The following is a 26,831-nucleotide window of genomic DNA, read 5'->3' as shown; positions in this document are numbered from 1 at the left end:
CAATAGGTGTCTCCAGTGGAGACACCTATTGTAGCAGTGGGAACTACCACAGAAGCAGTTTTGAGTACTTTGCCAGGTGTTTATTTATCTGTGTGTCTGTCTGTGTGTCTGTCTGTTATTAATTGTTAATATTGTGAACACAATATTGCCCTGCAAAGTCAAAAAGGGGGTAACTTCAATTTTGGTCAAAATTTAGTTATCATTTTTGGAATCTGCTTTATCGTGTGGACAAATATTTTGAGTTGTTTGTTGTTGTTTTTGGAGAAAATAGGAGGTCATATTTACAGTAATGACGGTTGTTTGCCTTGGTTTGACTGCATTCCAATTGCTCAGGTTGAGTTAAGGTATCAGTTACAGTAAAAGCCACCCCCACAGACACCCATCCCACGCACATTAACCCCCAAAGTGCCTGCTCATACGACATTAACCCCCGAGACGCCAGCTCATACGACATTAATCCCCCGAGGCGCCACTCATATGACATTAATCCCCCGAGGCGCCGTTCATTCGACACTAATCCCAGAGGTGCCAGCTCATACATTAACCCCCGAGGTGCCAGCTGATACATTAACCCCCGAGGTGCCAGCTCATACATTAACCCCCGAGGTGACAGCTGATATATTAACCCCCGAGGTGCCAGCTCATACATTAACCCCCGAGGTGACAGCTGATACATTAACCCCCGAGGTGCCAGCTGATACATTAACCCCCGAGGTGCCAGCTGATACATTAACCCCCGAGGTGCCAGCTCATACATTAACCCCCGAGGTGACAGCTGATACATTAACCCCCGAGGTGCCAGCTGATACATTAACCCCCGATGTGCCAGCTGATACATTAACCCCCGAGGTGCCAGCTCATACATTAACCCCCGAGGTGACAGCTGATACATTAACCCCCGAGGTGCCAGCTGATACATTAACCCCCGAGGTGCCACCTCATACATTAACGCCCGAGGTGCCAGCTCATACATTAACCCCGAGGTGCCAGCTCATATGACATTAACCCCTGAGGTGCCAGCTAATACAATGCTAACCCCCAAGGCGCTCATACAAAGCTCATATGACATTAAAGGATAATTTAGTTTTTTTTTCAACCTGGACCCTATTTTCCACACTGTATGTGTCTAATAAATTCATCATGACACTTTTTTCAAATTGGTCGAGTACTCACCGAGATAGCCTTGTTTACAGCTGGAACAATGTGTTCAAACAAAGTACACAGTGTACTACACAGGGCAATCGCGCACCGCATCGTCAATACACGTTCGCTAATAAAACTGTTTGTTTTGGGCTGGGAGGCTCAAACTGTCAATAGTGTTTGGCAACTTGGAAATTACTATATATATTCAGCTGATTGATGGATAGTTTCCCGTTCAGTCCCTGTTTTGGCTTTTTCCAGTTCACTTTTCCCTTGGGACATGGAAGAGTCTCCAGCACAGTGCTGTTGATGAGACGAGAGAGGGGAAATCCTCCGTGGTGACACAACGCGAGCTTCGCTGTCTTGCTGGTTGCCCCTCTGTCTGCAGCTCCCATCTCTCTCTCTCTCCTCGCCTGTTCGCATGGAGACGACTCCTACATGAATATTTCTCCGGGGCGTACAAGCAGGCGAGGAGAGAGAGAGATAGGAGTCATTTCCATGTTGCCAGACACTATTGACAGTTTGAGCCTCCCAGCCCAAAACAAACCATTTTATTAGCGAACGTGTATTGACGATGCGGTGCGCGATTGCCCTGTGTAGTACACTGTGTAGTTGTTTGAGCACATTGTTTCAGCTGTAAAGAAGGCTATCTCAGTGAGTACTCGACCAATTTGAAAAAAAAGTGTCACAATGAGTTTATTAGACACATACAGTGTGGAAAATAGGGTCCAGGTTGGAAAAAATAAATAAATTATCCTTTAACCCCCGAGGCGCCAGCTCATACGTCATTAACCCCCGAGGTGCCAACACACACACACACACACACACACACACACACACACACACACACAACAAGGGGCCGGAGTCCCACAAAAATAAATTTGAAGGCTGCATAGCGACATGATAATCTTAACTACATCATGGCTGACCCCTCAGACTGCAACTCAATTTGATTTCATGCCTATTTAATTCGGACTGTAAATTCATCTAAATTCGCTGCCTATTTAATGCCTATTTAACTCAGAACTGTAAATTTAATGTAAATTCAATGTAAATTCATATTTCATGTCCAATGAAGACTCCTCTACTCATGTACATAATGTATATATTGCACTTGGAACATTGTGATACTCTTTTAGTTATCTTTCCTACTTCTTTATCTCTGTATATTGACCTGAGCGCTACGTTGCATACAGACACTACGACAAACTCCTTGTATGTAACATTGCATATTGTGGCAATAAAAGTGATTCTGAAAAGTGATTCTGATATTATATTTTATTTATACTTGTATTATATTAAGCCTAATGAACACTAGATTTTAGAATCAGAATCAGAATCACTTTTATTGCCACAGTATGCAAGTTACATACGAGGAATTTGTCTTAGTGTCTGCAGCGTAGCGGTCACATCAATATACAGAGATAAGAAGTAGGAAGATAACTAAAGACAATCACAAAGTTGCCAGTGCAATCAAATCGAGTAAATATATACAATATGTACATGAGTGGTGAAGTGTTCTGTGGATAATAAATATTAATTTACGTTGAATTGAGATTCAACGTAATTGGCTGAAAGCAAACACCAATAGCCAGCAAGTGCTTTGAAAAGCTGGTCATATCAAAGATCCGCCCCACACTCCCCCTGGACCACGACCCGCTACAATTCGCATACCGCCCCAACAGGAGCACAGCGGATGCAGTAGCACACGTGCTCCACACTGCCCTGTCCCACCTGGAGGGGAAGGACACCTACGTAAGAATGCTGTTCATGGACTACAGCTCAGCATTCAACACCATAGTACCCTCCAGGCTGGTATGCAAGCTCAAGGACCTGGGACTTAACACAGCAATGTGCGACTGGATCCTGGATTTCCTGACAGACCGCCGCCAGGTGGTGAGGGTGGGCAACCTCACCTCCTCCCCACTGACCATCAGCATAGGAGCGCCCCAGGGGTGCGTCTCCAGCCCCTTCTGGTACGACCTCTACACCCACGACTGCGTGGCGACTCAAACCTCTAACACCATCGTGAAGTTTGCAGATGACACAGCAGTCGTGGGGCTGATCTCGGGGAGCGACGAGACGGCCTACAGAGAGGAGGTGGGGGCCCTGGAACAATGGTGCCAGGACAACCACCTCTCTCTGAACGTCTCCAAGACCAAGGAGATCATTCTAGACTACAGGAGGGGGGGGGGGGGGGGCGCACACCCCCCAATCACCATCAACGGCACAGTGGTGGAAAGGGTGGACAGCTTCAAGTACCTGGGAGTCAATATCCACCAGGACCTGACTTGGGCCGGCCACACCGCCACTGTCGTCAAAAAGGCCCAACAGCGAATACACGGACTCAAGCGCCTGAAGAAATTTGGGCTAAGGAAAGAAATCCTCAGGGACTTCTACAGAGGCACCATTGAAAGCCTGCTGACTGGCTGCTTCACCACCTGGTATGGGAACTGTACCACCATGGACCGCAGGGTGCTACGGAGAGTGAGACGCGCGGCCCAGCACGTAACAGGATGTGAGTTGCCAGATCTGCATGAACTGTATAAACAGTGGTGCCTCAGGAGGTCCCTGAAGATCATCAAAGACACAAACCATCCCCACAACAGCCTGTTCTCCCTGCTACCCTCAGGGAGAAGATACAGGGTTCCGAAAGCACGGACAAATCGCTTGAGGAACAGTTTCTTCCCGCAGGCCACGAGACTCCTTAACATACACAAATAGTGTAGTAGCCGCACTGTACCGTACTGTAGCTGCTACCATTACGTATGTCTAACGTTTAATTGTATGTTTAATAAGGAATATGCTGTTTGCACCTGTATGTCAAATACGCCGAATTTAAAATGCAGAGTTTAATTGTATGTTTAATAAGGAATATGTTATTTGCACCTGTATGTCAAATACGCATAATTTAAAATGTTTAAGCACGTCTAAAGTATGCACCCGACACGTGCACCTATGTGCAGTGAATATGCCACTGTCTCTGACTTGTCTTATCACTATACTGCCTTATTGCTTGTTGTGTCTCTTGTTGTTTTTGCACCCATATGCCCTGTTATATTTGTACTATTTGCACTATGTTGTAAACGGAGTCCACAGCACAAGAATTTCACACGTGATACTTGTGCCATGGAGTGACAATAAAAATCTTGAATCTTGAATCTTGAATCACACCTGATTGGCTGATGAATCTGTCAATCAGAATCATACATCTGATTGACAGCTTTATCAGCCAATGTTCAGTTCGTTGACCTGCGAAGTCAGGGGAGTCTCAAAAAAGGTGCATTTCCGAATTTATATTACAAGTTTGCATAAAAATTATATTTGTGAACCAGAGCGTGTGCATTTGCAAAACAGATTGTGTGCATTAGTGAGTCTGAAATACAACTGCGAAACAAAGCATGTGCATTTGTGAAAAACCCTGCAAGAGTTTATTCTATATGAGACTGTTCTGGCTCCATAATATAAGTACTGTATATAGATACAATAATAATAATAACATAACAATAGTAATAGTAATGATAATAAGGATAATAAGAATGAGAATAAAACATTGTATAGCAATTGACTCAAAGCATGTGGGGAAAGAATAACACTTCAATTCATTTGAGTTCAGACATAACTTCATCTGTATCTACATTAGTTTATTGCAAATGTTCCAGTTATCAAACACAACTTTTGTAGTCTAATGTTTTTCAGATTGTGATAACAAAGAATACAATTTCTATTGAATAATTTACACATAAAAAAAATATTAAGCTTACAGTAGGCGACAGTGTTAGTAACTGCATGCTGATATTTCTGTGTTCCATCAAGATGTAGTCTACATGATTTCTACCTGATACTGAAGGATGGTGAAAACTGTATTTGTGTAAAGAAAATCTGCAGAAAATAAAAATATGAAACTCTGCTATGATTTCAGTACGAGGAATCATCAGGTCGTCACGACACCGCAAATCCCCCGGAACCGCGGCAGTTAACTAGTATGAGTTTTTGCCAAACAAATGTTAATATCTCAAAAACTATACATTACATCGCTTTTTTGACATTCTGAGTGAGAGCAGAGGTAGCTCAAGAGTCTGATGTATAATATATGCATGTCGTGTTAAAGTTGTGTGAATTGTTGCAGTTTTTAAAATGTAAACAGCACAGCCAAGGTTAGAGTGGACACTCAAGGCTGGCTCCATAGGGTCCCATTGCTGTTTCCACTCAGTGACGCCGTTTGTTTACCAAAATGTTTATCGGCTGATCCCTCGTATACATTATAATCTTGTGCTTTTCTCTGGCTTTTCCTCTTTATCGCAGAATCCATTTTCAACACTCCCATTCTCTGGTTTCCTGAAATTAAAAACAGAGGCCAAATTATTATAGAAGTACTTTGAGTTAACGATGATGGTTTGTTACACCGGGAACTCTCACTTTCAAAAAATGCTGATTGGATGAACCATTTCTGTATCACTGTGTATCAGGGGCCCGCCCTCGATGCCGATTGTTCCAGCCCACTGCTGGGACAGATTCAAACGCATATCTGGCAGCGTGGCAAGATGAATTTCCCACATGATCGTGATCTCACAAATCCAGCTGTCTTGCAAGGTTAACTTGGAGTTCTTTCTCTTAATTACAGGAATACCTTTTTTACATCAAAAGTCCCACTAATACATGTTTTTTTTGTTACCCAGGAAAGCAGAGGGGCAGCAGCAGCAGCAGCACCTTTTAAACTTTTAGATCGCACTCTCAACCCGTTCTCCACGACTGCGGGCTCTTTCTTCCACCTCCCTTCTCCCTTCTCAGGCTGCCCAGGTCCAGCGTCAAGCCAGTCAAGATTACAAAAGAGTGAAACTGTGGCTGTAAAGCATTAACCTACTCCAAATTATCAATGTTAACGTTACAACAAGGGTTTTATTTTGAAAGCCCTAAAGTGGATGCCCTACTTATGTACATTCTGACTGACTTGACACCTATATGTACAGTCTATGTGCTTGCCGCTCCTGCACTATCTGGTGTGTCCCAGCCATAAATGGGGAGACACGCTTTTTCTGTTGGAATATTCCATCAATGTAAAGACATTTTAAAGTAATTAAGTTAAGTTATTGTTAAGAAAGTCGAATTTCAGCCTGTGGGAATCATTGACTCACACTGGAAAAGGGCCAGGCGGCAAATCCAGAGGAGGAGAAGCAGGGGCGGAAGATAATGCGTTGGACAACCATCAAGTTTTATATCACCAGCCATGCAGAGCCGTCGCATTAATAACCCACTTCACTTGCAGGGTTGCTCTATCAGCTAAACGGGACGGCTTGGCAACTTTTAGACTGAAGAAAATGCCAGTAGTTTGTGGATATTAGTGGGATTTTTGGCCAATCTAAAAGCGAATTAAGTAGCCTATACCCTTAATATCTACTGCTATAGAGCCCCGAAGAGATGACGGGCCCTATTCTCCCACAGGCCTTCGGCACTAAAACGGGCCTTAACCGCAAAAAAACGTGCCTTGCGCCTGTTTTGGGACGATATCAATATGGCTTTACGCTGCCAAATGCGCTTTAGGCCGAATGGGCGTGGCGCAGTCCCAGAATGGGCCAAAGTGGGCGTGTCGGCCTTAAATCTCGGCGTACTGATATCTTGGCACCTGCCTTAAATTTAGCGCTTTGCGCCTTTGAAAACCAGGCCTATTCACTGCGCCAGTGCACTTGTGCCTCTCCCCTGTCACCCTTCTCTGTCTCTCTCTGAAACCAGGCCTATTCAGTGCGCCAGTGCTCTTCTGCCTCTGAGTCACCCTTCTCTCTCTCTCTCTGACTCCCTCGCTCAAACAGACACAACACATAGCAGCACCCAGCTTCCCATAGGAAATAGCAGTTGTAAGTTTACTGCCTGTGAATGTCCACTCCCAGCATGCAATTGGGTCCTCCATTTCGCTACTAAATAGAGCCGAAATAGATATAAAAGGTAGATCTAAAATAATGTGTAATGGTAAGACAACCTGCAATTGTCGAACATTTCAATATTGGACCAAATAAAACATGAAATGAAACACCACCCTATGTGAAACATATATGTCCTCTTGAGCCTATATATACCCTGTGTGGATTTAACGTGATTTAGGTAAGTGACAGCGGAACGCGCTTCGGAAGCTTCTACTGTCATCTGCTATACTGTGATGTGCGCTCCAATAACTTCGCCCTACTCCACATTTAGTTTTACAATAAAAACACATTTATGCAATGACTTTACATAATGTAGGGTATATTTATGTGCATCATTCTACCTGCAGCAGGGGAGAGAAAACGATATCTTTCTGGACAAACTTTCACCAATCTAATAGGCTATATTTTTCTAGCTGATGCGTTTAGTACATTATTTTCACTTTGATCTTGCTATAGTGTAGCGTATTTACATGCTTGCAGTATTGAAACTGCAGTTAGATTGGTTTGAGAAGCATAATAATATGGAATAATAGCCTATAATGCAGACAGACAGGCTGGATGAAGGGAGGGGGGGGGGGGGCAGAGCGTTTGGCTTTCGTCTGGTTTTGCGGGATCACTGGAATTGGAGCTAAAAAGGCAAGCGTGCGATTCGTTTATTGCACTTATCCAATGAGCATGACGGTGCATAATTTTACGCCTAAAAGGCGTGGTTGTAATGCTTTGGGCTGCATCTAGCGCCAGCACGACGATATCAAGTGCGCCTTTCCACGCCCACTGCTTTGATCTGCGCCTGCCGCTCGGCCTAGAAACTGCGCCGATGCAACGATAGGGGCCGACGTATTTTTAAAGGGTTCAATACCAATGTTTCCTATATCCATTCAGCAGCGGTGCACCATGGGTGCCCCCGCCCCCCCATTGTCTTGCATACTCATATGACATATTTTCAACAACAACAACAAACTCATAACACACCTTTCATTGTTGCTTTGGCCTACAATCTTTTTTCTCTCATCTATTTTAATGTTTTCCTCTCTTTATTAAAGTTGTTTTGTCTTGTGTTTGTAAAGTGTCTTTGGGCTCAAAGACACTGTCCACTGTTGCTTTTGACTCAACAGTGAACCATGAAGTGCTATATAGTATAGTGCTATATAAATGTACATTCCCATAAATGTAGTGTACATCATTACATTACTAAACATACAATGAGTAATAATGTTCTGTAATTCTACTCATATTCTAATATTCTCATATGCACATTTTTCTTTTTCTTTTTTGAAAAGATGACAGTATGAAATAGAGTAATGGCCCATTTCCACCGCTGGTATCAACGCGGCCCCGCACAGCTCGTCTCGCTTTTTTGTCTCATTCCACCGATCAAAAACGTGGACAACCCGGGTTGATCGGGGTTGAGTCGTGCTGCTTTTGGTCCCTGCTCTGTTGAGGTTCTAGGGCTGTGGACCCGGTACTATATGGTGACGTGAAAACACTGCAGACGACTGATTGGTCAGGCAGAATCGTGTTTACTGTAGGCATCTACTGTCAATGCTGGATACCAGTTTAGTTAGCTTACCTTCTCTTCTGTTATGTTATTTCCATCAGTCTTTTGTGTTGCTGCCTTTGGCGCTGGTGAAATAAAATCGATCTCCTTGCTCAGCTTTAACATGCGCTCCTCGGGAAGCCCTTTGTAGTTTGGCTCCGCTAGGCCGCAGGCGAAGCCGCGGTCTTGCCTGTTGAGTTGCCGCTGGGGTTCTCCTCGTAGTCCCCTCTCCCATCCCCGTGCGCAGTGCATGCATGTGAGTTTGAGTAACAACAAAGTGATATCCATTCTCCTAGCCGATTGTCACATTTGCCCATGTACACTGTAGGTCATTTAGAGGCACCAGTATTTCATAATCAGTTTAAAAGTTCCGTGTATTGATTTTAATTTAACGTTATACTTATAGCCTACTTCGGCTATGGGCGGAGGGCAGATATGCGGTCGCTATGACGACCAGGTGTGGGCGGAGGCAAGTAAACTTGCTATGGAAACAGAGTCTATATCAAGTAGAGCCGAGTAATACCAGATAGAGTGGAGCTGTACTGTGCTGTTATATGTGGTGGAAATGAGCCATAAGTGTTGGCCTGTCAGATGTGACTGGGGAGGGCATTCCAGAGGGAGGGGGCACATGCAGCAAGGCCCTGTCAGAGTCCTGCCCGTGTCACAGCTTTAGCAAAGAGATCCCTGCGATGCTTGTCAAAGTAAATATAAATCTTATGATCATATTCAGCCAGACAGTGACATGGAGGTTTACAACGGTGAGCTCTTTTCTTTCTTTTTACCAGTGCCATGGGAGTGGAAATTTGTGTTCAGCAGGATAATCTTTACAAATGAGGACCACTTATATGACTTTTGAAGCGTTTTCTGAAAATCACATTTAAAAAAGAAAATGCATTGACGCATCAAAAGTCATAAAAGTGGTCCTTGTTTGTGAAGATTATCCTGCTGAACACAAATTTCCACTATTAATTGTTTCATTCACCATCATTACCCTACAGTGAAAGGGCTAGTCATCTCACATAGCGGTAACACTTTACAATACTGTAACACAAAAATTGGGTAGTTACTGAGGAACGAGTCAGGAACGAACCATTAGTTCATGATTAGTTCATGAATAGTTAATAGGTAGTTCCTTAATGGTAGTTACTTAAGAACTGACCATTAGTTACCATGTTAACGAACCAGCAAGTAATGATTACTTCTTAAAAAAAATATATATATATTTTTTTTATATATTTTTTTTTTATTTGTATATACTTTTATATTTTTTTAAATATATATATATATATATATATATATATATATATTTCGCTAGTTCATGAGTAGTTAATGGGTAGTTCGTAGTTCCTTAAAGATCCTTAAACGAACCAGTAAGTAATGATTACTTCCTTAAAAATATATATATATATTTTTTTTTTAACTAGTTCATGAGTAGTTAATGGGTAGTTCCTTAATGACTCTTAATGGTAGTTCCTTAAAGATCCTTAATGGTAGTTACTTAAGAACTGACCATTAGTTGCCATGTTAACGAACCAGTAAGTAATGATTACTTCCTTAATTCTTTCCCGCTAGTTCATGAGTAGTTAATGGGTAGTTACTTAAGAACTGACTATTAGTTACCATAGTTGTTACTAGGGAATTCATCATTACTTCATGATTACTTTACCATTAGTTACCATGTTTGTGCCCCCTCAAGTAAAGCAGGGCTTCATACTTAGTTGTTACTAGGGAATGCATCATTACTTCATGATTATCTTACCATTAGTTACCATCACCCTACCTATAACAAATAAATACAAGAGTTGTTCCAGGTGAAGTTTGAACCCTTGGCCCCAAGATCACAAGATTATTTGTCTGGTTCTCTACCAAATGAGCTATCCAGACTGTCAAGCTATATCAGCCTATACTATGTATGAAGCCCTGCTTTACTTGAGGGCGCACACATATGGTAACTAATGATGAAGAAATCATGACCTAATGATGAATTCCCTAGTAACAACTAAGTATGAAGCCCTGCTTTACTTGAGGGGGCACAAACATGGTAACTAATGGTAAAGTAATCATGAAGTAATGATGAATTCACTAGTAACAACTAAGTATGAAGCCCTGCTTTACTTGAGGGGGCACAAACATGGTAACTAATGGTAAAGTAATCATGAAGTAATGATGAATTCCCTAGTAACAACTAAGTATGATGGCCTGCTTTACTTGAGGGGGCACACATATGGTAACTAATGGTGAAGTAATCATGAACTAATGATTAATTACCTAGTAACAACTATGGTAACTAATAGTCTGTTCTTAAGTAACTACCCATTAACTACTCATGAACTAGCGGGAAAAAATTAAGGAAGTAATCATTACTTACTGGTTCGTTAACATGGTAACTAATGGTCAGTTCTTAAGTAACTACCATTAAGGATCTTTAAGGAACTACCATTAAGGATCATTAAGGAACTACCCATTAACTACTCATGAACTAGCGAGAAAAAAAAAAAAAAATTTTTTAAGGAAGTAATCATTACTTACTGGTTCGTTAACATGGTAACTAATGGTCAGTTCTTAAGTAACTACCATTAAGGATCTTTAAAGGTCCCAATTTGTGCAGCTGTAACCTCTTAAAAACGTGTGTCTCTGGTCCATAAAACATGATTCTGGATTAATCTGTCGAAAATATAGCAACCCCGTTTGTTGTGACGGAGTTCTCACTTCCTCATCTGGTCGCTTCCCAAGAATGGCCTGTTTCTATAATATATTCAGAACTAACAGTTCCCATTGGCCGCTGAGGGAGAGCCCGCCCCAGGCTCCCAGCGGCCAATCAGATTAGCGTCTGTGGACCAGCACGCTAGGTTACGAGTTATCGTTAACTTAACGGTACTACGCTAAAGAGGACATCTCAAAATGCCTAGACTTACCGAATGCACCTCTGCAGTTGCTGGATCACGTACAGTTGGCGTCGCTCCAGCTAGAAGTGTTAATTTTGTGGCTATAGACTAAATGGTGCAGGTAGCTTGTGTGAGAGGGACCCGCGCAGTATGCAGGAGGAAGCTAGTGACGTCGAAATTCCCCCAGATTCCCCTCTGGGCAAACGACGCGTTTGGGGGTGTGGCTTGGAGGAGACTGCAGGGGGACGCTGGATAGGGACAAATCCAACTGTGGCAGTTCTGAGCGTGTGACCACTCATTACAGGGAGGGCTGACAGCAGTATATATGCATTTACAAGTAAAAACAGCTTTTGCATGGAATGGGACCTTTAAGGAACTACCATTAAGGATCATTAAGGAACTACCCATTAACTACTCATGAACTAGCGAGAAAAAAATATATATATATTTTTTTTAAGGAAGTAATCATTACTTACTGGTTCGTTAACATGGTAACTAATGGTCAGTTCTTAAGTAACTACCATTAAGGAACTACCTATTAACTATTCATGAACTAATCATGAACTAATGGTTAGTTCCTGACTCGTTCCTTAGTAACTACCCATTTTTTGTGTTACAGTATTGTAAAGTGTTACCCACATGGCTTCAGTGTGGTCCTGAAGTTCAACATTGAGGGTCTCAGGCAGCAGCAGGCAGAGCCCCCCAACAGCCACGGGGATGATGCCATATATCAGCATGGGGATGGTGCGATGGTAGACCTCCAGGAGCCTGATCAGAGGGGCGAGGATGCCCGCCACACGAGCGCACATGGAGTTTAGACCAAAACCATTCTGCCTGCAAGGGACATTATGCACAACGGGGTCATCAGCAATATCATGTCACATTTAATAACAGGGAAAATTACATTTTCTACCACTATTACCTCCAATATCAGAGAATCTGTTTCGTGTAATCATCAGGTAATAACAGAGAAAATAAACATATGTTTTAATATTGGGAGAAGATTACCTTAGAACAGTAGGATACAGTTCTGCAGTATAAACGTAAACTATGGTAAAAGAGGCAGTGGCAGCAAACTTCCCCAGTACAGCGATGACTGTTACCACTACAGGAAGGTCTGATGGACAAATACATCAGATACACATGCATTTATCAGATAAATATGGGAAAATTTTGACTTTCAATGTGTTTCAGAATGCCAAAAATGTCTAAGGTTAGAGATTACCCTTTGGAATAGCAAGGATCACAAGGCAAGTACAGCCTGTTAAAAATAGGGTCACTGCTTGACATATTCTCCTCCCAAAGTGTTGAATAACAAACAAACTGCCCAGGCTTGAAGGAACCTCAACAATGCCAAAGATGAACTGTGTGAGGTAGATGTCCAGGCCAAAATTCCCAACATTCAGGCTCAGTCCATAGTATACCAAGCTTGATGCAAACCTAACCGAGTGGGAGAGAGAGAGGAGCTATTGTCTTGACAAATATACCATGAAAACATGGAATTTACTCTAGTTATTTCATGTCAGTATTAAAGATGATTGATGTATTAATGTAATTTATAGGTTTAGAATGACAGTGGCATGAACCATTCAATTAATAACAACAGTTAATGGAAAATTATAAAGGCTCACCAGGCACAGCTCATCACGACAGTGCGTTTCCTCAAGTATGACATCCTGAAGATGTCTAACATGTTTCTTCTTTTGGATGCAGCCTCGGCCTCCAGCTAAACAAATGAATTTTCTTTTTTAATCATTTTTAGATGATATGTGTTTAATTCAGAGATTTGCTGGTGTTTAATTTTGGTTAAATTCAAAATGAGGTTGATGCAGCTCACCTTGTCCAGCAGAGCTTCTGGGACCTTCCTCCTGTTCACCCTGGCTGCCCTCCAGACCTGCTTTTGCACTTCCTCCTTCCTGCCCTGGGTAATAAGCCAACGAGCTGACTCTGGGAGAATCCTAACAGGCATATAGGTCCAGGATCACAAAATATAATTATCACTAATGATTTTTTTCCGGCAACAATCCTGTAGACTATAGCACCTACAGTAATCTATTTGTCTGTAAGTATTCTGGCCACCAATCTGGGAACCCCTTGGTTCAAAATAAATATGAATAAATGTATATTTCAAAAATCTGTCTTGAGAGATGATCTGGCCACTGACCAGTAGAGGACTCCCAGGATCAAGAGAAGAGGGCTGAATAGCACCAGCTGCAGGATCCTCCAGTTACGGATCAAATAGGCCATGCCTGACAACACCACCAGTCCAATAGAGGAGACAACCATGGGCAGGATGGTGAAGAGCGCAACCCTAGAGGGATCAGTCCACTCTGCACCTTCAAAACAATAAGACAGACAAAGGTTTGTCATTGTCAATTTACATTCTGACACAGACCTCTGAGTTCAGTTTTAAAAACCGAAGAAAATGTACACTCTTCACCTGGCGCTGCTGGTGTGAAATTAGAAAGAGTTCATTTCTATTAATGCTTGAGTTTATAGATCAATTTAAAAACACAATGTTGCACACGTTTTTTCTGTTGTGTTTCTAGGAGCGACCAGAGGGGTGCTGTGCGGGTGTGCGGCGTGCGCATCCGACACAAACGCAGAAGAAGACTAAAACAGAGTGTTTCAGACAGAAGGTGAACTGAAGGGGGTGCATGAGAGCCAGTACAAGATAAACAATGAGTTTTTTGAACTATGAATCATGCAAAGCTACTCTAGAGGAGGCCAACAATAAAATCATAATATCTTATATTAGCAAAATATGGGCCCTTTAAGAAAATTATTTTAAGTAAACATAAATAAAGGAGAATTAAAAAAAATTACAACCTGGACCTTATTTGCAGCTTGGTTTATGTTGTGCTTGTCACCCTGAACAGAAATTTCTGAAAATGATTCAGTAAAGAGCTAGAATGTGCCACGCAACGGCCTGGAACAGAGGCTGTAGGGGCATGTGTTATCCGTGCATTTACTTCCTGTAAATAGCTTATTTTCTGCCACGCAGTGGGTGACCAGCACAGGGGTGCTTCAAATATCCTGGTCTGACCTGGGCATAGGCCTGACGGGCTTCTGCGTGAACTAGGGGTTCGGCCGGGTCAGGTGGGTGCTATGTTCAAAGAAGTCTTGGACCACGATGTGCTGTCAACTAATTATTCTCAGGCGGTTACAGGCAGCCATCACACCAACATGCATCAACAACGACACTACACACTTATGGCAGCTCCCTATCGTAAAGCTGCCCGGCTCTTAAAGGTACAGCAACAGTCTTATGCATACACAACAAAGAGCTTGTCATGTCTCCATTTGTACTGCCTCTCTCCCAGTGCCTTGGTGCAGCAGCTTAGGATGTACCACCTCTCTCCCAGTGCCTTGGTGCAGCAGCTTAGGATGTACCACCACCTCTCTCCCAGTGCCTTGGTGCAGCAGCTTAGGAGGTGCTTGAGGGTTCCACACTTTGAGCAGACTGGATAGGTCGGTGTCTCCACCTTGCCCCATGTGTGGAGGTTTGACAGGCGGAAAAGCACATCATACTGCCTGGACGAGGAACCTGATCCGGTGGGGCTCAGCCTTCCACAGCTCAGCCCAGGTCACTTTCCTGCCCATGGCAGTTGTTGGCTTCCGTTGGCTCATCACCACTGTTCTGCAGGTCTGTTACTCCTCCACTGTTGCTCTCACCTCCTCCTGGACTAGGTATTGCTTCTCCTTCCCTTCGGCGATGTCAATGTGGAGGGTTGGAAAAGATCCCAGTCCAGCTCTGTCTCGAGTCACCACTCCCACCAGCCTTTTGTGATGGAGCCACGACTATGCCTGCAGAACAGCTTCCAGCTCTCCACTTCCTCCCAGTCGTCACCTGAATTCCAGATTTGGCCACCTTTGGATCTCTTGACTCACAATACAGCAACACTTCCCTAGCCCTCCTCACCTTGAATTCCTCTTCCAAGGATATGATGGGCACTTGCAGCTTGTTGCTGTGCCCATAAAGTGCAGTGCTGTTGAGGCTCCTTGGTAGCCCCAGCCATTTTATGAGGTGACTGCTGACCTCCAATGTCTCCACTGTCGATATTGGCACTTCAAACGCCTGGAGCGGCCACAAGATTCTGGGAGGTATATGCAATGCTGGTAGAGACATGCTTTACATTTACCTGGTAGTCCAGAACGGTCTACAGTTTTCAGCCAGATGTCCAACTCTTTGCAGGTATCTGCATCCCTCAAGGAGCTGTCAAGCACCTTGCCAAGGCTTTTTACTGGCTTCTCTGTGATGGTTGCATCCACAACACTGAATGGTAACCTGTCATCTACCTTGCTTCTTCTCAGCACCATCAACTTCTCAAGCCCTTGAAGAATCCACATGCAGCCTGGGACTGACCCTGTTGTGACTGCCATCCATAAATGGCCTGATGGGCCTCTGCATTCTGGCTCAGCCGATTTTGTGAGCATGTTCATCTCCAGGGAGAACAGGATGACCTAGATAGTACACCCTGTGATTATTCCCACCTCAATCTTGTGCCAGTTCAACTGCTCCAGAGGAGACTCTCAGCCTTAAGTTGTTATAGTGGTCAGCTACAGTATTGGCCCATTTCCACCGCTGGTATTAGCGTGGCCCCGCCCCGCCCAGCTCGACTCACTTTTTTGTCTCATCCCACCGGTCAAAAACCTGGACAGCCCGGGTTGAGTTGTGCTAGTTTTGGTCCCTGCATTGTCGAGGTTCCAGCCGGTACCATACGGTGACGTGAAAACACTGCAGACGACTGATTGGTCAGAATCGTGTTTACTGTGTCTACTGTCAATGCTGATACCAGTTTAGTGGGACTTACCTTCTCTTCTGTTATTTACATCTTTTGTGTTGCTGCCTTCAGGTCTGGTGAAATAAAATCGATCTCCTTGCTCAGCCTTAACATGACGGTGGTTTTCAATTGTTTTGAGAGAGAAAAAATCCACTGCTCGGGAAGCCCTTGTAGTTGTGTGTTACGTCAGCTCCGCTAGGCCGGAGGCGGGGGTTTAGCGAAGCCACGGTATTGCCTGGTGAATGGCTGCCGGGGTAGTGGCTTCACTTCTCCCCGTAGTGTAACTCCCCTCCCCTGCGCAGCGGATGCATGTAAATAACAACAAATTGATATCCATTCTCATGGCCGATTGTCTCTCATTTGCCCATGTATGTCATATAGAGAGACCGGTACTTCGTGACCAGTTTAAAAGTTCCGTGTATGGATTTGATTTTAATGTTATGTTATAGCCTATTTCCTGGTATGGTCGCAGTGACTACTGACAGCACGAAAGTCACGCCGGCTAAAGTCACTTCCTCTCCTGCATTCAACATACAACCAAGGGATTTCATCCGCCATTCATTTTCCATCTACAGTTTGTTAAAATTTCCTTGTGTTCATGTGAAGCCCGTGGCGGGGCTACTCGGCTAGGCGAGTACTCTTACATTAAAAACCGACAACGCCACCTAGGTTTAAAGAGCCTAGGACTCTTTTAAATAGCATTAAAATTTGGATGGGATAAGGGTGACAAGGTACAAGATAAAGGGGGAAAAGTCACAATCAATCGACCCAAACAAATATTAAAACAGGTTCGTTCTATCGGGTGGAGAGTCCCCCTGTGGGTTCCTGTATCAACAGTTTATATACTCTCAACCAACAGGTTAAGTCCCTCCTCTGGAGCGAGCCAATTGGTTGGCTCAGCTCTCTCTTTTTTCTAATAGGCCACCCACACTGTCCATCTCTCTTGCCACAGGTGTGTTTCACTCAGCACAGATTGGTGGTAATTGATGCCAAATGGGCAACCGGTGTGTAGCCATGGTCAAGCTTGAGACAATTAACAAAAAACCAAGTCTAGACAATATAAGAGCATGCATAAATTCAAAAGGAAACGCAACAAAACAACCCAAAAAATAATTAAACACTGCAAACAAAACTTACACATGCTTGTAAGTACAGCACTGCAAAGGAAATAATAAAGAAATACAAAACACTGTCTCACTGCCCGGCTCACATTCATTTAACGTTATACAAATGGAAGGCAGAGGGAGGATATGAGCGGAAGGCGGATATGTGGTCGCTATGACAACCAGTTGTGGGCGGAGGTGGGCGGGGGCAGATTGAGCAGCGGTGGAAGCAAACAGCCATTCGGGTCGAAAGGAGTAGAGCCGAGTTGTGACGAGTCGCACAGTGCTGTAAAATGTGGTGGAAATCAGCCATATGAGGTGTCTGACTCTGCTGCGGACATGGGGCTCTATCTTCCCCATGGCCTTAGGCGCTAAACTGACGTTAAACGGAAAAAAACCACGCTTTGCGCCTGCCTACCCGTGACTCGGGAAGATAGCATCATGTTTTTAGGCCCTGAAATGCCTGAAATGAGTTTCGGCCTTAGGGCGTTTTCACACATATTTGGGTCGAGCCAGGCGCTGCCGCAGCAGTGAAAAGTATACAATGTTTCAATTTTCAACTAGAGCGGCTTCGTTTCACATGTGCTTTTTATCACCGCGCCCAGGCCGTCGTTCTACAGAGTGGAGCGTCATGTATCCATGCCAACCAGACGGAAGTAGACGCGTATAGCCAGGGCCGTAACCAGGGTTCCGAAATAGGGGAGGTCCAGCAAGGGGAGGCGGATTCGGCGGCGCCCGTCAGCGCCGCCAAAAAAAAATTGAGTTTTTTCCCCCCCCTTTTTTAGCCATATTTAGAGTAATATATCATTTTAAATCAACATTAGGATTATACTGTTGTGATGTCATTATTCAGTATATTCTCTTTCATGTCACCACCTGCTCAGCTCTCCTGTCAACATAATTGTAACTAACAAACACAAACTGTTTTAGCCAAATTCATATCAAAATGACACCTACAAACACAGGTACACAACCCAAGCCGTACACAACACACAAAGTCATCATCGATAATAAAAAAAACATACAGAGGGACATTTATTTATTCCTGATAGGAACGATTGAAAAATAAAATAAAATATATTATGTTGTTTTTAACTTTACACCACCTCTTTTTGTTACTTATTGGGTCATGAAACTGAAACCATGCATATAGCCACCTGCATACCTGACTTCGGGAGCTTGGCAATTGGCATCATGCATGATTACAATGAGATGCACCCACTTTAAACCTGAATAAAGTAATAAAACCACTAGTAAACCAGTAGGCGGCGCCTGGCCTGCTGTTCAGTGAGTGGCCTGGCCTGGCCTGGCCTGCAAAAAAAAAAAAAAAAAAAATTTTTTTTTTTTTTTTTTTTGCAGGCTGAAATATTAGGGGAGGTCCGGACCTCCCCGTCCTCATAGCTAGTTACGGCCATGCGTATAGCGTAATTCCACCCGGAAAGGAAGCCCGGGATGTAAACAGAACTGAACGATTGATTGAAAATTTATTTCTATAGGGACAGATACATAAACATAGAGCATTCACAGTCTTTGTTATATATCCTGACATTTATAGCCTGAGCTAGTTTGCAATATTTGTCCCTAGATGGAGAATGGAGAATGAACAGCAACGCCGTTTGCTCTTGGTAGCCTACTGCTTTTTGCATTTTACATCGTTTGTCTTTTTCAATATCGAGAAAGTGTTGAATTTGAAAACGATCGCACGGCTGCATCTGGAAAACAATGTTTTCATGTACTGGAGGTGGCGGATGCGAATCTCCAGACAAAGCAGGACAAGGCGCAGATTGATTCTGTTGAACCGTGAAGCCCTCACCATACGCAGATATTATCGGCGAACAGCCAGGTAAGTTGTAAACATTAACGTTTGTAACGCTAGGCTTGCTATGCCCTTGGTGGTAATTTGGCCAATAAATGAAAATTAACGTTTAACTTAAGTTCAGGAGCTGGGCCACGCCTCAACCACTCCCCCAACTTCCTAACCACCCCTCTAAACCACTCCTCTAATTACGTGGCAATATTACTACACCTGGTTAACCTGCCTCACCCTGTTTGTCTCGATCTCTCGACCCACCCTCCCTCCCTTGTATATCTCATCCCTCAATCCCCTATCCCTTCCCGCACCCCTCAACCCTTAACATCCTCATTCCCTCTCACTAGGCACGGTGCATGCCTCTCCACGTCTCGTTCTAGGATCCATCCGGGGGGGCCTGAAATCTGCTCGGGCTGAAACACGCCTCACGCCAGACCCGCTCGGGCAGACCACGTCTGAGACGGAACCCCCACCCTGAGTCTCCCTCTGCCCCGGTCATGAGGACGTTCCCCCCGGAACACGTGACCTCCTGGAACAGACGGCTCATCTCGCACCCACACTACACCATACACAACTCATTCTCTTCAGTAAAGAACCTTAACGATACTCTTGTTGTGGCGTGGTCCTTGCTAGTGAACTGTTTATGCATTGTTTGTGAACGCCGAATTGACGTTAACATTAGAAATACAGCATTAGGACGAGCTGACGTCGGCGCGCGTTCACACATCACTCGCGCCGTATTTAGGGTAGGGTTAGGGGACGCAAGCCGCTCCGAAACCACCCTCTCCAGCTGGACCGAGAGCGAGTGGGTTACGTCGACTACGAGTTCGAGTGGCATGTTCACACTGACCCAGTCGCGCCGTGTTTGGCCCTAAAACTCAGTTAAGTCGACCTAAACGTTCCAGTGTGAAAACGCCCTAAATACCGGCTTAACTCTGTCTTCCCAACTGGCGTTAGTTTTGCGGTTAGCGCTTTTCAAAACCAGGCCTTATTTTTAAAAATTTTCAATTCAATTTTTTATTTCAGACCCAGGGAGATCCATATCACAGGAAAAAGAACAGTAAAAAACAGCACAGTACAAAATAAGAAAATAACAACAAAGGGGAAACATGTAAGGCCTTCCACAATGTTCAATGCCTAATATACAGACATGTTCGCCAGTAGTTCCACAGTCTGGAAAATAATCCGACAGAACTTCGTACAGGGTTAGTCAGGACAGCGACAGTCATTTTCTGACACAGATGCCCTACACATAAACCTATACATCAGATTCTGCAGGACAGCAGAGCAGGTAGGACCTCTGATACTAACAAACATATGACTCACGCTAGAGCTTCTTGAAGCTCTCAACAACAGCCTCATGCTGTCATTATAAGCCACTGTGAGCTTTCTGATGCTGCTTTGTTTTTAACGACACCACAGGTGGGCAGTATACAAAGTTGTACAGTATGCTTTAAAGAGTGAGATCTTCACCGGTACAGAGCACATGCTGAACTTGCGACACAGCATGTTCGCTTGAGCATACAGCTTCCGACGCTGTCGATAGACGTCCTTGTCATCAGACAGGTCATCTGAGATAATATGACCCATATATGTGATTTCACTGCACACACTGAGTGCAGAGCCAACAAGATAGAAGTCAGGAAAGGTTGAGTGTCTGTCTTCTCTACTTCTGACAATCATGACCTTACTTTTTTTAGCATTGTAAATTATATCAAAATCAGCACCATACTGTGAACATATTCTCAGCAGCTGTTGGAGACTATATATATATATATATATATATATATATATATATATATATATATATATATATATATATATATATATATATATATATATATACATATATGTATATATGTACTGTATATATATATATATATATATATATATATATATATATATATATATATATATATATATATATATATATATATATATATATATATATATACTGTATATACCCAGTGTCATGGTCATGGTATATATACCGTGACGTAACGGTGAACAGTATACATACCTATCACAAATGCATTCATAAGAAGGCCAGAAATTGAGGTGCCACTTGCAAATCTGACAACCATGTAAACATAGATGTTGGGTGAAAAAGCAACAGCCACACCAAACAACAGTATCCCAAGGACTGAAATCAGGACCACCAAGCGTCGACCAAACCTATAAAGACAAGAGAAAAGGATTAGCCATTGTTTCCGTGATAACTCCTTTGTTCTTTGGGAAATCCATCTCCATATCGCTATTCATACATTTAGTTTTGTTTGTTTCTCATGTAGCTGATATTACAATACTAATCTACATCCCTGAAATATCTCTCTTATGCCTCCGCCTGGCAATAGCCGCGGCCAGAGGCATTATAGTTTCGGGTTGTCCGTTGTTGGGGAAGCTGAACTTTGGATGAACTTTTTCTCCACCACCTGTAGTAGTGGAGGCAGGCCGACTGGAGGAGAGGAGAATCCCTGTGAATTAGAATGCTAGAAAATTAAAGTTTTCTTATATATTTTGTGTACACTGGAGTCACCATGTGTCACACGAAGAGCATGAGTTGAATTGTATAATTGAAATGCATTGTGTTGACAAAATGAAGAATTGATCACTAGCATGGTGGGCATGGGGGCACGGTGGCTCAGTGGTAGAGCTGTCGCCTCACAGTCAGAAGGTCCTGAGTTCGATTCTCGCCTGGGACACTGTGGGCGCTGTGGTTGTGTTCCCCCCCATATCTTCAGTGCCTACTGCCCAGGTGGGGTATCTCGTCGTAAGGGCCTTTCTGGTTGTGTGGAGTTTGCATGTTCTCCCCGTGCTCCCCCAGGGGGTTCCTCCGTATATAAACCCCCCCCACCAAAAACATGCAGAAGATCAGATCGTCATCGTCATCCGACCAGTGACGACAACATCCGAAGTTGGTCCCCGGGCGCTGTACGAGAAAGCGACCACTGCTCCTGGCCTGCCCCCCGGAGGAAAGGACATGCCTGGATGGGTTAAATGCAGAGGACACTTTTCACCGGCCACCGTCAGCATGAGTGTGTTGTGGCCGCATGCATGTGTTGTGGTGTTCGTGTGACAATAAAAGACGGGGCTTGTCCCGTTACGAGAGAGAGTTTTCACGAGAGTTTTTTATGATGAAACATCATGGAAATTTGAAAAAAGCATAATGTACTGACTGAGGGTTGTGAAGATGTGACAATAGATGACTAACTGAGTTTAATGCTGCTTTTAAAGTGTGGTAAATGTAATCTTGGCTGTATATTACATGTGAAATGTTTAAAGATGGGATAGGGTGAGGAGTAGTGTGATATCTTGGCTGATTAGAATTTAACTGCGCACTTCAGCGCGCACACAAACATGATGGCTGATTCATCTGCAGATGGGGAGGGCTGATATCATGCAGATAGACAGTGTAGCCTCCAATTAAAGGTTAGGTCACCGTGACCCAGCAAAACATAAACACGCCCTCCCTAAAAACCAGATAAAAGCATACAGACTTCACAGCTATTGGCTCTCCTGCCCCAGGCAGGGAGCCAGAAGAGATACCCGTTATCTTAGAACTTGAGCCTAACGAGATGTCCCGTTATTTCTCGAACAGGGAAACTTATCATTTATTAGTCACTTATCAGTCTCGGCTCCAGCAGGGAGTGTGAGACGAGGGAGAATTATAGAACAGGAAGGGAGATACTCGTTGGTACTCGTCGATAAACGAGGGAGAGTTACAAAATCACTTTAGGTAATAAGAGTGCCCCATTTGGAATGGAATGTCATTTTAAGCCAAGAGTGATGCTTAAATAGGGAATGTATAATGAACTCCATGTTGCAAAATAAGGTAATGTATATTGGACAATGATGTCATGTGTATTGGACAAAATGTGCTGGACAATGAGTTGTATGCTTTGTAATGGAAACTGGAAACAAAACATAGTACATATCAAGTGCATGGGAGTAGAGGTGTGAATGAATTACTGTAGTGTAGGGGTCCATACCTGTCAGCCATTGCCCCAAACACCAGTGCTCCAACCAGGAGACCTGCCATGTAGACGGACTGTGAAACCTCAAGCAAACTGCTCCTGTCACACACTAGATTAAACTGAGAAAATAGAGGAAATGAAGAGAAGGGAAAGGAAAGGAATGGATCAAATGAGGATCTGAGAAACACTACAACTTCACAGCACTAGATTTTCAAACCAAAGAAAACACCATTAGGCAATTTTGTAGGATAACGCGGAAGTAAACGGTTCCCTCATCTGGATTTTTTTATGGGGATTTTAGATGCCTGAAATAAGGTCTGTGGTTAACAAAAGTGTATGCTATGTTGAGCAAGATAAGCCTCACAAATGCTGGTCACCAGCCTGGTCACGTTTCTGTGGGATGCCAATGGCATTCCATCCCTCAACCAGGATTCGTCACATGTCAGCCAATGTGGTTGCGTTGGACATTATAGCACGAACAGCACGCCGGGATGAGGTCTGGGCTGTTAGCAGGCCATTCCATTCTCTCTACTCCCACAATCAGGAGGTAGTCTGTGATAACACCGGCTCTGTGGCACATTCAGGAGGTAGTCTGTGATACAGATCTGTGGCCAGGCGCGGACTGCACCATCGGGAGTGGCGGGCCGTTTCCCGGTGGCCTAAAAATAAAAATAATTGCCCGCAGCACAGTCAGGCCACTCACTGAACAGCAGGCCAGGCAGGCCAGTACGTGTTCCTAGATGCACGGATAGCAGGCAGGCTGCAGGCTGCCAGTCAGGCAGGAATGAGTTAACTTGTTAGTCAGAAGCTGCTCAGACCCCAGCGCGGGTGGGCGGGGCTTGCTGTTCAACGGTGCCAAAATGGAGAAGAAAAGAGGTGCAGAGAGGTGGAAAGAGAGGAGCCTATGTTGTGTCTTGGCCTAAACTACAATATCAGTAGTAAACAATTGTCTATTGCCGAGAGAGAAATTAAATTAATAACACTAATTAGTATTTATTTATTTATTTATTTATTTATTTATTTATTTATTTATTTATTTATTTATTTATTTATGTATTTATTTAATTATTTAATTATTTAATTATTTATTTTAGGCTATATAAAAAATGCCATTGGTCAAATGTAAACAGTAGTGGCTAAACTGAAAGTATGGGTTGGATTGCGTTTGGGGTTTTCTTCACAAAAGTGGAGAAGGAAGCAGAAGCAGCACTGCAGTAGGTGCTCCTGCCTCCTGCAGAGCTGGAGGTGGTGTTGAACTCATCAGAATCAGGAACCTTCAGATAGGCTACAATTTCAGAGCATGAAGTGAAACATGTAGGCTATGCTTATTGCTTTCACATTAATGTGCTTTATGGGATTATCAGTATGACTGCACAATACAGTTTAAAGTGGAGATGAAGCAGTTTGATTTAATTATTGTTGTATTTACATTTCACCTCAGACAAGACAAGACAAGACAAGACAAGACAAGACAAGACAAGACGGGACACTGCAGAGGCATGTTTTAGTTTTTACGCCTTCATATATACTTGCAATGATCTAGGCCAGGGGTTCCCAAACCTTTCTGTCCAAGTACCACTACGTACCAAACCAAATTTCCCAGGGACCACTTCCACTGCGTATACCAACCCCCCGCCCCCCCCCCCCCCCCACACACACACACACACACACACAAAGAAAAATTGACACACACACACAACACACACACACCTGGGGGAAAAAATGGACACACACACACAACACACACACACCTGCCAACATTAGGCTGTGAAAAAGAGGACCCCTTTAAAAATGTTTTTTCCATCGCCAAAATGTAGCGTTTTTTAGCTACCTTCCTGACAAACTAGCATGTCATGGTTGGTACAAATCGATTCCTTAGGTCTAGTTTCATATGATAAACTTCACGCTGGCTTTAAAACTGAGCCTGCTGGAGCCTCTGAAAGTAAATGTTCAAAATTGTGATATTTCCCAAATATCGCGATATTTCTGAAAATCGGCCCAATCCAATTTTCTGTAAAAAAATCTTTTTTCTTTTCTTTTCTTTTTGCAATTCTCTGGTGGACCACCAGGCAGAGCCCCGTGGACCACGTGGTCCACGGACCAGAGTTTGGGAACCAATGATCTAGGCAATGTTGAATTCTATTTCTATTAGTGAACAAATAGGTAACATGTAACGTCACGTTAGCATTATATTCACTAAATCTTGCTTCAAACAGCCACAATTTTTGGCGTGTCCACGTGTGTTGGCCTGGCCTGTGTGGAGTCAAACTCCTGGCCTGAAAAATGGTCCCAATCTGCCACTGTCTGTGGCACATTCAGGAAGTAGTCTGTGGGTCTGTGGGGGTAGTCTGTGAATGATAACACTAGCTCTGTGGGGGCGAGCATTGTCATCTTGGAGGATGGAGTTATAGGTCCCAGATTGTGGAGATATGGGATCGCCACTGGCTACAGAATCTCATCGCGATATCTTTACTGCATTGAGATAGCCTTCAATGGTGACAAGCCTTGTTTTGCCAGTGATGGAGATGCTACCCCACACCATGATTCTCCATGTTGTCTGCCATCCCACAGCAACGTGTGACCAGGCTGGTGATCAGCATGAGGAGGAGGTCCCAGGCTGTTGTGTCTGCATCTGATTCTTTCACCCGCCACTGAGGCTCCTGACTGTGTTCAATGAATAAAGCGTAAAATTGACAATATGTCTTGTTTGTTCTAATAGAGTTCAATCATCCAATCCCCACAAACAACTAAAAACTATAGAGTTAATACCAACAGAAGGATACACTGTATACTATACAGTATATATTTTATCAATAACCTACCTCTGTTACTATGCTGGAGGCGCTCTTGGGTGCCTCATAATCCCATCCATCTATGCACTTTGTGGTATGATTAATCCCATATGCTTCAATGGTTTCCAAATCCAAATCCACAGGTGTGAACATTTCACAGCTTTCAAACACCCCATCCGTGTTCAGAGGAAGGCTGAGATTTCTCTGTCTCTCATATGTCAAGTTGGGGCCACGGGCCAAGATCCAGTCAGTGTCACAGTGATGAGGGAAGCTCAAGCCTGTGAACACCTGAATCATAATGTCAAAGGCTACAAACAAGCGAGATATGCATATTGCAATTAATAAGCGCTTCTGAAATAAACCGAACTCCCCAATCTCCTTTAGGACCTGCCCGAAGTTGCTCATGTTGATCTGTTGCAGAATGTGGAGCGGTTCCTCTCCGAGTTGTTACAGAAGTGTCCTGTCTGAGTGCTGTCCGTCCAATGATTCATCCTGTTAATTAATGTTTAAACCACCAGGATACATGGTGCTCACATGCAGTGTTGGGAGGGTTACTTTTAAAATGTATTCCACTAATGGTTACTGAATACATGCCCTAAAATGTAATTTGTAATGTATTCCATTAGATTACTCAAGTTAAGTAAGTTACATATTTCTAAATACTTCCGATTACACTTGGAATACACTGCTGAGCCCATTTGTCTGGGTCACTCACTTAACACTTGCTTATATAGACGCATTACTGCCCTACAGTCAAAGGGCTTTGTCATTTAGGCTATTTATTTACTATTTATTTACCTATTCAGACAAAAACAGACTACAGGCGTCCCACACATTGTGAAAAATATTGTTCAATGAAAACTGTTCTGATAAGGAGTGTCTGGTCCG

General features: G+C 43.5%; 1 protein-coding gene across 1 annotated transcript; it reads right to left on the bottom strand.

The window, feature by feature from the left end:
* Positions 1-1,187: 1,187 nt before the first annotated feature.
* On the bottom strand, positions 1,188-26,348 carry LOC310800728 (solute carrier family 22 member 13-like; the record flags this gene model as incomplete). The annotated part of the gene is made up of 12 exons (XM_083663339.1): positions 1,188-1,193; positions 12,116-12,314; positions 12,489-12,597; positions 12,706-12,920; positions 13,112-13,206; positions 13,318-13,438; positions 13,645-13,816; positions 15,372-15,558; positions 20,657-20,748; positions 21,198-21,352; positions 23,167-23,270; positions 25,974-26,348. The coding sequence occupies 12 exons, from the start codon at positions 26,346-26,348 to the stop codon at positions 1,188-1,190; spliced, it is 1,830 nt and encodes a 609-aa protein (XP_083519465.1).
* Positions 26,349-26,831: the final 483 nt, after the last annotated feature.

This window comes from Poromitra crassiceps, assembly GCF_964638095.1.
Source record: "Poromitra crassiceps genome assembly, chromosome: 2".
NCBI classification, from domain to species: domain Eukaryota; kingdom Metazoa; phylum Chordata; class Actinopteri; order Beryciformes; family Melamphaidae; genus Poromitra; species Poromitra crassiceps.
The sequence above is the reverse complement of the archived record's forward strand: the minus strand, read 5'-3'. Positions and strand labels throughout refer to the sequence as shown.